A 13,703-nucleotide genomic window follows, 5' to 3' on the forward strand; every position below is an offset into this window, starting at 1 on the left:
CGATTATACCCGGAAAGTCCGATTCGAAGGCAAAAAGTTGACATTCATACAGTACGGCAATAAGAGACGTAGGACTGAACTAAGCAATGGAACATAATTTTTAAAACTGATCTAGGAAAATATGTTTTAGTTTCCTCAAAATTCCAAGACTCCTTGAGACCTTCATATTAATTAGTCCAATGTGATGCAATTGAACGAAAAGTTCTCGTCAAGAAGAATACCGAGGAATTGGACATATCGATTCTTAGGTCTTCTGAGAGAACCCCCTGAAAGGTGTATGTCAGTAAACTGAGGGCACGCCAGAGAAATATGGGAAAAAATTAAAAAACTTGACTTAGCAACATTTAGGGCAAGACAATTAGCATCAAACTAAAGCATCAACATCAGACATCAACGGCCCTCTCTATACGCTGAAGTTTGATTCTTTCTCTTAACTCTATTTTTAAAACAGTAAGAAACTTCAGCGTAAAGAGCTGGCCGTTGAGGAGGAAAAGCCCCTTTCATATACGGAGTAATTTCTGTTCGTTTTAAGTTTTAATGTTGCTCCTTACTTTCATTTAAATTTTTTTTTTTAGTTTCTGGACATTTTTGAATTAATGTATGTTTTGATCTTGGCTCTCCGCACATAAATAATTAAAATGAAATTTGCATTTTAATTAATTACAATTAATCGGAAGATTTTGAGAAAAAGGAGTGAAGGAGGAGGCCTAGTTGCTTTCTAATTTTTGGATTACTTAAAAAAGCAGCTAGAACTTTAAATTTTTTACAAACGTTTTCATTGGTAAAAAATATACGTAACTTACGAATTACGAATAACGTAACGAACTTCTATATTCGTATGTTTTTATTGCGTGCATGAGGGGGTTCAACCCTCGTCGATACCTCACTCTTTACCCTAAAGCTTAAATTTTGTCCCAATTCCTTAAGAATGACCTCTTAATCACAAAGCCAGTAGAATAAATAGTTGAAATTACTAAAAATACTTTAGCGTAAAGAGTGAGGTATAACGAGGATGTAAATCCCTCATATGTGTAATAATTTCTATTCGTTTTAAGTTTTAATGCTGCTCAAAAACTTTTACATTTATTTTTTCATTGTTTTTTTTTCAAATAATGCTCTGACGTTCAGAAATTCAATAAAAAACAAGTTTTTTTTTTAAACTGAAAGTAAGGAGTGACATAAAACTTAAAACGAACAGAAATTACTTCGTGTATAAAAGGGACTGTTCCCTCCTCAGCGCCCCGCTCTTTAGGCTAAAGTTTGACTCTTTCTCAACTCTACTTTTTAAAACAGTTAAAAACTTTAGCGTAAAGAGCAGGACGTTGATGAGGAAGCAGCCCCTTTCCTATACGAAGTGATTTATGTTCGTTTTAAGTTTTAATGTCGCTCCTTACTTTCAGTTAAAGAAACTTTTTTTTTAATTTAATTTCTGAACGTTTTTGAATGAATGCATGTTTTGATTTTGGCTCTCTGCAGAGGAATAATTAAAACGAAATTTGCATATATATTTTTTTTAGCTAAATGGCTTTCTCATAGTTTTGATCGAATAATTTTGAGAAAAAAGGAGTGGGGGAGGAAGCCTAGTTGCCCTCCGATTTTTAGGTTACTTAAAAAGGCAACTAGAACTTTTAATTTTTTACGAATGTTTTCATTAGTAAAAGATATACGTAACTTATAAATTAGCTTACGTAACGAACTTTTGTATCCTCATATTTGTGTTACATATATGAGGGGGTCACCCCTCGTCAGTACCTCGCTCTTTACACTAAAGCTTAAATTTTGTCGCAATTCATTAAGAATGACCCCTGAATCACAAAAGCCTTAGAATAAATAGCTGAAATTACTAAAAATACTTTAGCGTAAAGAGCGAAGTATTAGGAGGAGGTGAGCCCCTCATATGCGTAACAATTTTTGTTCGTTTTAAGTTTTAATACTGCTCCTTACTTCCAGTTGAAAAAGCTTTTTCATATTTATTTTTCATTGTTTTTTTTTAAATAATGCTAGAAAATCCTGCGCTCCCTTCATGGAAATTTTCTTCCACCATGAAAAATTCCTAAATGGAAAGCTCCCCCGACATATCCCCCTCTTCTCAAACCCTCCCCCCAACCAAAAAATCCCGCTGAAAACGTCTGTAAACTACCCAATAACCAATACTATATGTAAACACTGGTCAGAGTTTGTAACTTTTAGCCCCTCCCACGGGGATTGTGAAGGAGTAAATGGTCCCGAGAGCCATAGTTATAAGGTTTTTCGACTAAGCTGAATAAAATGGCTATCTCAGAATTTTGATCCGTTGACTTTGGGAAAATAATTAGCGTGGGAGGGGCCCTAGGTGCCCTCCAATTTTTTTGGTACACTTAAAAAGGGCACTAGAACTTTTCATTTCTGTTAGAATGAGCCCTCTCGCAAAATTCTATGACCACTGGGTCGATACGATCACCCCTGGGAAAAAATCAAACAAACAAACAAATAAGCACGCATCCGTGATCTGCCTTCTGGCAAAAAATACAAAATTCCACATTTTTGTAGATAGGAGCTTGAAACTTCTACAATAAGGTTTTCTGATACGCTGAATCTGATGGTGTAATTTTCGTTAAGATTCTATGACTTTTAGGGGGTATTTCCCCCTATTTTCAAAAATAAGGCAAATTTTCTCATGCTCGTAACTTTTGATGGGTAAGACTAAACTTGATGAAACTTATATATTCAAATCAGCATCAAAAGACGGTTCTTTTGATGTAGCTATTAGTGTCAATATTCCATTTTTTAATGTTTTGGTTACTATTGAGCCGGGTCGCTCCTTACTATAGTTCGTTACCACGAACTGTTTGATGATCACTAGTAAATTATGAGGTCTCAAGTTATACACAGTGGTGGGTCCAGGGGAGTTCCCCCCCTGACATGGTGGTGGATTTGTGATTGAGACCCCTTGCTCTGGTTTGGGTTGGGACGAAAGATACTATTTTTTAGTTGGTTTTTAATTGTTTCCAGTTCAAGTTTTAATTGGGTTTTAAGTTTTTCTGTAATTGGTTTCTAATAGTTTTTAGTTTAGGTTTTAGTTTTAACAGCTTAAGCTTTTAACAATTGCTTAATTATTAAGATTGTTTCTTTTTGCAAACAAGTAGGAAACAAGGTTTTAGTAACTTTGTGTGGTCTCTGTTAGATTTTACTAATGTCGCATACCACCAAAAAGTATTTAATTAAATTTAGGTTTACCAAGGGAATCTGTCCGTATTACCACAAAAGCCAACTGGGAGGCGAAAATCCTCATTTCATAATAACAAGGAGGGGAAATTTAAAATCCTAACTTTTTTAGGCTGTCAAAATGATGTTTCAGGATTTTGCTGTCACGACGGGACCGGAAAGCAAAATATTTACTTCTTTTTACTGTCAAAAATTTGTTTTCGAGTCTTGCTATGGCACTGGAGCCAAAAAATTGATATCATTACTTTTTTTTGGCTGTCTGTTTTGTTTTTTTGGGTTTGCTCTTTTTGCGAAGCAAGTAAAACAATAATGTTTTACAACATTGTTATTTTTGTTGTACATTGTTATTTACAATATGTTATTTCTATAATAAAAAGTAAATGAGAAGTGCAAAAATTATTAATTTAAGTTTTGGATTCTGGTGAGGAAATGGTGGCCACTTTACTGCTTGTTTTCATCTACTTAAAGCTCTGCATTATATGACATATCCCCTCCTCTGGTCATCCTAAACATTAAAATAAACGCCAAATTCTCTAGAACTTTAATAAAAGTTCGGATAAGTACATACTTAAAATTAAGTATATGAGTCGGAATAATCTTTCCAAGGTCGGAATAATCATTTAAGAAAAATAAATTTTTGAAAACTTGTTTATAAGAGAAGGCAAATAACTATGTGCTTATATTTTTTATCTAGCTGGTATAGATAGGTTTCGGAATTCTCATTGAATCAGTGGAATGGTATCAATTTTTTTTAAGCATTTACTAATAAAGTGTTGATAAAAAGTGGAAATTCAGACAACTTGAGTTCATTTCAACATGGAAACGGAATACAACTACAATATTACTTCAGAATTTCTCACCTTCTCACTACCAACCAGTTACAAAATATTATTATGTTTTGCATAGGGGTTGCATATATAGGTCCATAAAATTGTCTAAACTACTATATATACCGCTGAGGATTTTTATACTTATACCATCCAATCATATTTCCACGATCAGTTGTTTATACATCAACATTTTTGTAGGACAATTCTCTTACTTAATGCTAAATTTGAGTCAAATTTCAAATTTCACTTTTTGTGCTCAACAGACGTATCGAGATTTAAACGTATAAACTGAATATCTGAAAATCTCAAAATTAAAAAAAAATAATTTGAAATCTACCACAGCTTGAAACCCTGAGAATTTAAATCGCCAATCTATAACTATCAAATGCACAAATAACAAACACATAATTATTTGTTTTTTAAGGAGTGTTTCGACTCACAAATTTAATTTGAATCAAATACCTACATGCTGACGATTTCTGACATTTCTGACAATTTTGGTCTTTATTCGAATATTTTAGTATGAATAGAAGAGGATATACTAACGAAGTGCTCTAAACTGACAGGATTCTAGACTGAGAGGACTAGCCAATATAAACATTCATCGAAATTTTAGGTCGAGATCAACCGTATAATAAATAGATTTGGCGGGAGTGGAAACAGAGAAATAGACTTTTTCTTATAAAAGTGTGAATTCTGTAATTTAAGCGAAATATATCAAGCTTTGAAAATTTGAACTATACGCTACGTTGTAAGGATAAGTAAAATTTTGATAAGTAAATTTTTGAGATTTCGTCAAACTGACACTGTTTATTTAAACACTATTTTTAAAAGGAAACAGTGATTAGATAATGCTTTATAACTTATGCTTAAAACCTTCGTTTTGTTTTTCTTGTTACATTCCTAAAAGAACTAGTATTTAATGCCTAATATATCTTTTACGAATATACAAGTTGTATCTTTATCCTCATTTCCTACTCTTCATTGCTATCATGGCTGCTAAGCGATGCCATAAAGTTAGGCGACAGGCTAAATGGTTTGTCCTATGCAAATTGTCGCAAAGAGTGCATGACCCCAAAAGAAGTTCCAAGGCCAATTTTTATTTTTGACAATAAAAAAGTTAACTCACTCGCTATAGAGCCATTTTGTTCAACATACCTGAGAGGTCTAATTACTGTACCTTTGGGATAACATGACTCCTTTCCTCCACCCAGGCCCTGGGGAAAAGACTGTAAGTTATGAAATTTACCCATTGTTTACAAATAAATTTGTTATTGGGAAGTTAACCGACATATTTCTCAGAGGGAGGAGGCCTTTTCTTCTGGAAGGATTTAAATACAGTGAAAATTTTTGCGGGGAGAGAAGCTTCGGTGGGTGAGTTTTCCAGGGGAAATTCTACATTGGGAGAGTTCTGCCCAAATACTTTTACAAAATTCTTTTTATTTACCTTTGTCTTACTTACTTAGACTTAGGTCCTCCCACGCCTGAGGGCGCATAAGGCAGCAACAGTGGTTCGCCACGATAACCTGTCCTGAGCCTTCGACCAAAGCTCCTCCATTGAAGACCTCGCCAGCTTCGCCTCCTTCTCTAACATCCTGCCAACGGTCATTTTGGGTCTCCCTGACTTGCGGAGGCCAGGGGGTATCCAACACCATATGTCATGAGGTAGCCTTCCATCACCCATTCGCACCATGTGCCCCCAATACATCCATCGTCGCTTTCTAATGGCATCAAGGATGGGGGTATGATTTGTCATGGTATAAATCTCATCATTTCTTATTCTCTCAGTCCATTGTATATTCAAAATATATCTTAGGCAGTTATTATCGAATGCCCATAGTCGTTTTCCTAGTTGCGCAGTGATACTCCAAGTTTCACAACCATATGTAAGGACGGAGAGGACATTGCTATTATAAATTCTGAGTTTTAGCTTCTGGGAATATTTGCTATTTCTCCAAACATTTCTGAGACAATTGAAGGCAGAGCCAGCCAATGCTATTCGGCACAAAATTTCTCCTTCAGGATTGGCATCTTGCGTAAGAATGCTGCTTAGATATTTGAACTCTCTCACTACTTCAATTTCCTCATTGTTGACCAAAAGTCCCTCAGCTAAGTCAGGAATGACTGCATTTGACATTTATTTAGTCTTGTTAGTGTTTATGGAGAGTCCAACAGCATTTGCCACACGCTCAAGTTCATTTATATTATGTTGTATATCTTCTGATTCGTGAGCGAAGAGTGCAATATCGTCCGCAAAAACACCGTCATGAAGGGTTCTTAGTGGGTTTAATTGTAGACCCCCACTGAAGCTACATCCACGAAGCACAAAATCTACGACTATGGCAAATAACAGTGGCGATAGAATGCAGCCCTGCCTTACACCCGACTGAACGGTAAACCAGTCCGTTAGGCCACTCTCGGTTTGTACTGCACACATAATATCGAGGTATAGCGCTTTAATAATATTTACAATTTTAATCGGGATCCCGTAATGTATTAAAATTTTCCACATGGTCTCGCGGTGTATCGAGTCGAAGGCCTTGAGAAAGTCAATAAATACTGTGAGTAGTTGAACCTGCCATTCGTTAGATTCTTCGAGCAGGATTCTCAGGCTAAATATTAGGTCACAACACGATCTGTTTTGGAGGAATCCATGTTGTTCATCTCTCAGAACTTTCTCCACTTTACTTTGAATTCTATTGAGAATAATTTGGCGCAAAACCTTGCTGCTAACTGATTGTAAAGCGATGCCTCTCCAATTATCACATTTAGTCTTTTGTCCTTTTTTGAAGAGTTTTAAAATTACTGCCTTTGACCACTCACTCGGGACTTTTTCATCATCCCAAACACGTGACAAAAGTTCAAACATGGGCACTGCTAGGGCACTCATTTTTTAATATATTTTCATTTGAGAAAAAAGCGGGTTTTTTATTCTTTTTTGGATCCCTTTCCAAGTCAGGCCAAAAAAACCCCTATGTGGAAAATGTTTGCCAGAAATCTTCCACCTTCCCCCAATGGAAAGTTTCTTGAGGGAATTGCTCAATGAGGAATTTGATCCAGTAATACTTCTCCCATGGATCTCCTCCTCTCCGACGGTAAATCTCCGAAAGACATCTACCCCCACAGAAAACTTTCTCTTGATATTTTCTTCAAATTATATTTAAATGTAAAATAAAGTCACCAAAGAGAAATTAAGACAAATAAAATCAATAATCAATGTATATGATTTCTGGCAAATTCCAACCCCAGAAAAATTGCCCTTGTAGAAAAAGCTTTTCTACAGACCCCCAACCTAAAAAAAAGGATCTGTATACTTCCCAATAATAAAAATATATGTAAACAATTGGTACATTTTATATTTTGCAGCCCTTTCTCCAGGGGCTGTGAGGGGAAGTCTTCCCCAAAATTATAGCTACTGAACCTTTCAACTACGCTGAACATAAAAAAACTGTCATAAAATCTTGATTAATGGTATTGGAAAGGGCTAGGAGACCTTCTGTCTAGTTGTTCACTTAATAAGGACGCCACAACTTTTGATTTCAATTCCAATAGGCCCTCTTTCGATCTCCTAGGAATATTGGTTCGATAAGAGCATCCCTGGGAAGAAGAAAACATACGAATCTATACTCTTTCTTCTGGTGAACAATACTTAATACCACTTTTTTGAATGTGGGAGCTTGAAACTCTCCCATATTCAAAAAAGTTTACTCTGACGCGCTGAAACTGATTGTGTGCTCTTCAATAAGATTCCTTGGCTATTATGGGATTTACCCCCTTTCTCCAAAATAAAAAAAATTACTTTTGGAGGGTAATATCAAACTTCATTGATATTCTATATTTGGAATCAGCATTAAAAAACTAATTCTTTTGATGTATCTATTGTTATTTTGAAAGTAAGCAGTGACGAAGACACATTTTCTATCCATCATAAACACAAACAACAAACTAGAATATAAGACGAAACTTGCATTAAAATCCAACTATCAAAATAATTTTTTTTAACAGTCCTAGCATCTTTACTTCAGGGAAATTCAACCAGGATGGACACATAAAGTAAGACAAAAGATGCAATTGCTTCTTCCTTCTGTGTGCTCTTCCTTCTTTCTTCTCTCTATTCATCATTTTACTCTTTCTTATCTCGAATAAAGTTCCAAGTTAGTTTTCATCTTAATGTTTAGCCTCTTCATTTTCCCAGTTTTGGTCCCCAGTTGGATTGAAAAGACATCTCTAATTTATCAAGTTATCATCATTAATACTTAAATGGCCGCATAACTATTTTAAGCTTATTCTTTCCGCTTTCGACCTCAACAGTGGGGCCAAACCCTTTTATACTAAATTAAAACCCTTGCGTTTCTGAAGCATATCTAGTTCTGAAAATACTTCTGTTCTACAGTTTTAGATATGTCAAAATATTCAGTTAAGGTTAAAGTTCCACTGTCTAACCAAAAACTTTCCCTCTTCTACTTGTTTATATATTTTTGAGTTTCCATTGCTGTTGGGCTGAGTCACTCCATACATACAGTTCGTTATGTTTGATTATTTTTCCAGAAACGCTTACTAATAAAATAAGTAATTCCAATTTTAAAAGACATAAGTTACATCGATATTAAGCTGAAATTTTCAATAAGGGCAAGAATTGACGTGAGGCGATATGGTTGTCTATGTTTTAACATTTTTATATGGGTAATAATCTTTGTACTAGGTGTCGGGCGCTCATGCCAACGAACTAACAACCCCTCACAACTTTAACCCACCTTAAGTCAACAGAACCCTGCATGCTCTTCCTTAACCCTCCCAACTGTCTCTTCCTTAACTGTCTCCAATAAAGTTTCAAGTTATTTTAGATCTTAATATATAGCCTCTTTGCAACTCTCAAGGGTTTTCGACTTTATTGGCCCCAATTGGTTTGAAAAGAACTAATTTTTTGTAAGCTCATCTTTATTCATAACTAGAATAGCCCATAGCCATTTTAATCCTTTTTTTTTATACATATATGTATATGTATGTATATGCAATTATATAAGCATATATACAACATATGCTTACACACTTGTTCATATACGAGTATACAAGTTTTCAAGGGAAAAACTGTGATGAACCAAAAACTGACAATCATGGTTATGATTAAGTGATAAGCACTGAAAATAGATCAGCACTATTCGAAAGCGTGACACCTTAAAACAAAGTTCTGGGAAATCAGAAATTTTTGGATTTATACAGAAACTGAAATTTTTCACAAAGCAGAGAAAAACCTCTATAACTGGTACGCTAAATTCTATCATTTTTTCCTTCCTGATCCAGGGCACAAGTTGCGACGATAATTGGTTGTGAAACTCATTCCTTTTAAAAACTAAGCACCCGAATGTAGTTTTTATTTTAAATCAATTAGGTATACAAAATGAATACTATTACAAGAAAAATCTATTCAAACACAGCACGAATGCAAATATTGTTTATGAAAATATCAATTTTTAATATTAAAGATTTTTTTTAGATTTGTATTAAAGGATCGTAACAATCTAATAGATTCTATTAAACTCTTTTGTGACACTTTTTTTTGTGACAGAGTTTTGTTTCCAAAATCCTTAAGGAAGTCTACCTTTCTTTTAATTTTGTTTGCAATCCTTTCTGTATCTCCTGAGAGATACGGATACAATGTGTCAGATGGGTTCACTCCATAGTGAACTGCAATTTCCTTGTTATACCTCCGTATTAAGTATTCCCGATAATCAGAAACAGGGGTACCTATATCAGGCTGCATCCAGTTAGGAAATTTCTTTGAAAAATCGGCATATCTCCATCTCTCTTCGTTTGATTCACCATGATTCAGAACGAAACAACTTTGAAGAGGAGCTGTATTACAAGCTCTATCACTTAATTTCTTGGTTTCCAAATAACGCCAACCAACCAGACCATCTGGCTGATGAAAGGTATCATGAGGACTTTTGTGAAACTCTTCAAGAAAGCAAGGGCTCTTACATAGAGGACATTCCTCTTCGCATGCCTTGCAAAAAGCTGCTTCGAAGTGAATATTTGTTTCAAGTTGTGCCGAAACATTATCAATGACATGATCCATGTTCAAGTCAAGAGAAGACAAAGAAGATGCTTTTACTATGTCTTCAACGTGTCGTAGCTCAAAATTAACCGGCGATTCATCCAGTTCATTCCAGCCGAAAGTACTCATTTCTTTTCTCAATGAGTCAGTAATATATGTGGTCTGAAACATTCTTAGTAATCCAAATAGATTACGATAAAAATTCGATCCTGTTTTTTTATTGCTCTCATACGCATTTCTTAAGCATGTTTCAAGTTGATTGTTAAACTTAATCATTGGATAATCTTCAAGAACTATATCAACATCAAATTTAATCAGCCTATTAGTTGTAAGCCTTTTTAACATGGAAGGATTAGTAATGTGATATAAAACTTCACTAATACCTTCTGACTCTACTATTTCAATCAGATACAAATCCATATGCCCTTGTATAGTTTTTGCATATTTAGGCCAGTTTTTTTTTCTTAAGTTGGACATCACCATTTCCTGAACTTCCTTTTCAAAGGCTTTAGCAGAATGTCTGGAAAAAAAGTCAGCAACCCTTGATGCCTTTAAATCCACATCACTCAAACCACTTGCGATGTCAAGAAAGAATCCTCGCATAGCATCCTTCATTAACAGGAAGCGCTTGTAAACAGAATTTTCTTGCTCCCACTTTCCTTGAATTTTCTCAAAAATTTTCAATAGTGAGTCGTACGCAAATTTGTGGACCTTTTTCCGTGTTTCTCTATCAATTTTTCGGTCTTGATGTTTCAAAAAATTTTCAACCTCACTAATGACATCGTACACAACAAGTTCAGAATAACATTTTCTTCTGGTGGTGATACTGTATATTATAGGAATAACCGCTTTTTCCATTTTCTTTTGATTGCTTTCACTCTGAGAAGTCCATTTAAAAGTTTTCTTGGTAAATTGGTAGAGAGATTGTCCGTTTTGGCCAGTATTATTTCCCTTGTCAGATAAGAGGTCAAGCTCTAATGACTCAATTGTCGGGTTATTTTTGTAAGCCTTTAGAACTGCATCATTAATATCCATTGGAGGATTTTCTTTCTGAGCTTTTTGCACAATCTCATTAAAATATGAATCAAACTCTTCAATCAATTTTGCCTTTGGAATGGCTTGGAGACTCCTGTCTCTGAATACTTTCTTTATTTTGTCTGTCATTTCTTTTTCATATTCCTCAACTTTCTTGTCAAAGAAAAGCAAATTTCTCAAGAATAATTGCAGTCCATCACACCATTGACTTGTTTGACGGGATATAGTATCTTTCACCTTACTTCTATAATTAATTTCAAATTTTTGGTTTTTTTCATTCTTAAAAATTTTCTCCACCTGTTCCTTAAATTTTTTGGTATGGGTCCTCATTACCAACTTAAGATCATCAACTGCTTTACTTAATAAGGTGTTCTGGTCGCTTATCTCCGAAGAGTTTTCTTTCTTATATTTGTCCTTAAGTAATTCAAATTGCTCTTCAAATGTTATGATATATGATTTCCTTAGGTTCAAATATTCTTTCTCTATTCCAGAGTAAACGTATCTGTCGCAGACTGTTTCAAAAGACAAGTCAAAATTAGAAGTGTTCAAGCATTCCAAAACTAATAGCAGATATTCGTAGATTTCTTCAATGTTTCGAGAAATCCAGCCTGTTTGATTAACGACCTGCTCATGAATATACTCTCGAAAATCAATAATTTCCATGCTAAAATCTTCGTTTGGGACGTCACTTGGTGGATTCCCGTTTTTATTACATCCAAATACACGTATGTCGCCATCATTGAGGAACATCGGTGGGAAGCTAATGGATGTGTGGAAATTTGAATCTTGGTGTGAATTTACTGTGGCAAGAGATTGAACAAGTGTATCTGATAGTTGTGTAAAATTGTTCAGAAGCCGGTTTCTGGTTCCCTCATTAATCTCTACTTTATTGTAAGCAGCAAAAATTTTGCAACTAAGTAGACCCCCTCTTTGTTCTGCCAATTTAGAGCCCTTATACGCAAGTGCAACAATTGGTAGTATGGCTTTCAATGCATTGTTTTGTTCACCATTGATAGTTAGAATGACTGCATCTGATTGCAAGATAGATAGGGCTGCAATTTTATTGTCACGCTTTGTACATCCGTGAATACCTGTCATTTCTGGTGAACGAACACCCTCTGTGTCCAAGATAACCACATAGTCATACTCTTTTCGGTTCACCGTCTTCACTAGGGTAACAGTAAGGCCTTTAGTGCACTGGCCTACACTAGTTGCGAGGCGAATACCAAACATTGTGTTCAGAAGTGTTGATTTTCCACTGCTTTGCTCTCCCAATACAGATAAGACAAAAAATCTTTTACTTGGAAGCAAAGAGCTTAAATTTTTAAAAATTGCACCGATCCAATCCACATTGAGCATGTTGGCGTCTCCATCATATAGCTCCAAAGTTTCACCTGCTATCAAGCAAGCTGCTGCCAAGTGGGGTAAATTTTCTAAATCTCCACACTGTCCAGCTGAATAATATAACGAAACCTCCCTCCATAAATGACGAAGTGAGAGAAGAGCATAGTTTCGCTTCTGTTTTGCACTCTCATACTCTTTCCATTTAGATTCAATCTGACTACAAAATTCAGGACCCCTGCTGGATGATTGAGAGCTTCTCAAGTAGTTATATTGTTTCTGTTTCAATAAATTTTCTAATTGAGCATCAATTCCTGACTTTTTTATATTCACTGAAATAGCATCTTCAATAACACGAAGATGAAGTATGATTTGATCAATATTATTTTTTTCGAATCCTTGCAGGAAATAATTGATAAGCGGGTCATTTCTGTTATTGTTTTTGAATCGAAACTGTTCTTCATCGGATATCTCTTCGCTATCACTGATCGACTGCCTGTGTCATTGACAAGTTCAATTTTTTTTAATTTTTCTCTCAATTCCCCTTCTTTTGTAAAGCTCTCTTGTAATATCAGAATTTTTGACCTATAATTTTCCAAGCCAGTCATTTTAGAAATGTCCATATACATTTGTCGTAAATTATCAATATCTGACCTTGGAGAACCTTCAAAAGGGAGTATTGAATGCATTGAATGTTCGTGGTGTCCAGTTTTGCGAAAAACGGCTTCTAATACAAGTTTTTGCTGGATTTGAATAAAATAGTCTAAGGGACCCTCAATAAAATGAAAGGGATGGTGCTTTGATTTGGCTCTTTTTAAGCTAGGTGCCCATACTGTAATTGATTGGGGTAAATCTTTTCTGTGTGAATGTTTGCTCATAAAATGGGGAACCTTATTTGATTCAGATATAAATTCGTCTTCTACAATTAAGCAGTCAATGAATTTTGTTAGGAATTTCCAATAGGGTTCAAAATCCCCCCGAATATGTATGACAATGCAAGATTTCTTATTCATATCATTATTCCCGAAGCAGACTAAGCCTTGCCCAACTTCTATACTTGAATCCTCAGTATTTTCTAAAGAGACTTTTAAATTGAAAAGATCTTTCATGATATTTCTTGTAAAACTATCAAAGCTTTTCACTTCACTTATTACTGCAATTCGAGGCAGTTCTAAGTCTTCCCCAAGGAATATGTCTTCTTTTGTGTGATCTAACCATTTTGTTATCCTAAGCAATTC

At 35.0% G+C, this 13,703-nt stretch overlaps 1 protein-coding gene across 1 annotated transcript; it reads right to left on the bottom strand.

The window, feature by feature from the left end:
* Positions 1-9,389: 9,389 nt before the first annotated feature.
* LOC136027630 (interferon-induced very large GTPase 1-like) lies at positions 9,390-12,929 on the bottom strand (the record flags this gene model as incomplete). The annotated part of the gene is given in 1 exon segment (XM_065705051.1): positions 9,390-12,929. A coding segment is annotated over 1 exon segment (3,431 nt), but the record flags the coding sequence as incomplete, so codon positions are not given.
* Positions 12,930-13,703: the final 774 nt, after the last annotated feature.

The sequence above is a fragment of the Artemia franciscana genome, chromosome 5, assembly GCF_032884065.1.
Source record: "Artemia franciscana chromosome 5, ASM3288406v1, whole genome shotgun sequence".
In the NCBI taxonomy this organism is placed as follows: Eukaryota; Metazoa; Arthropoda; class Branchiopoda; order Anostraca; family Artemiidae; genus Artemia; species Artemia franciscana.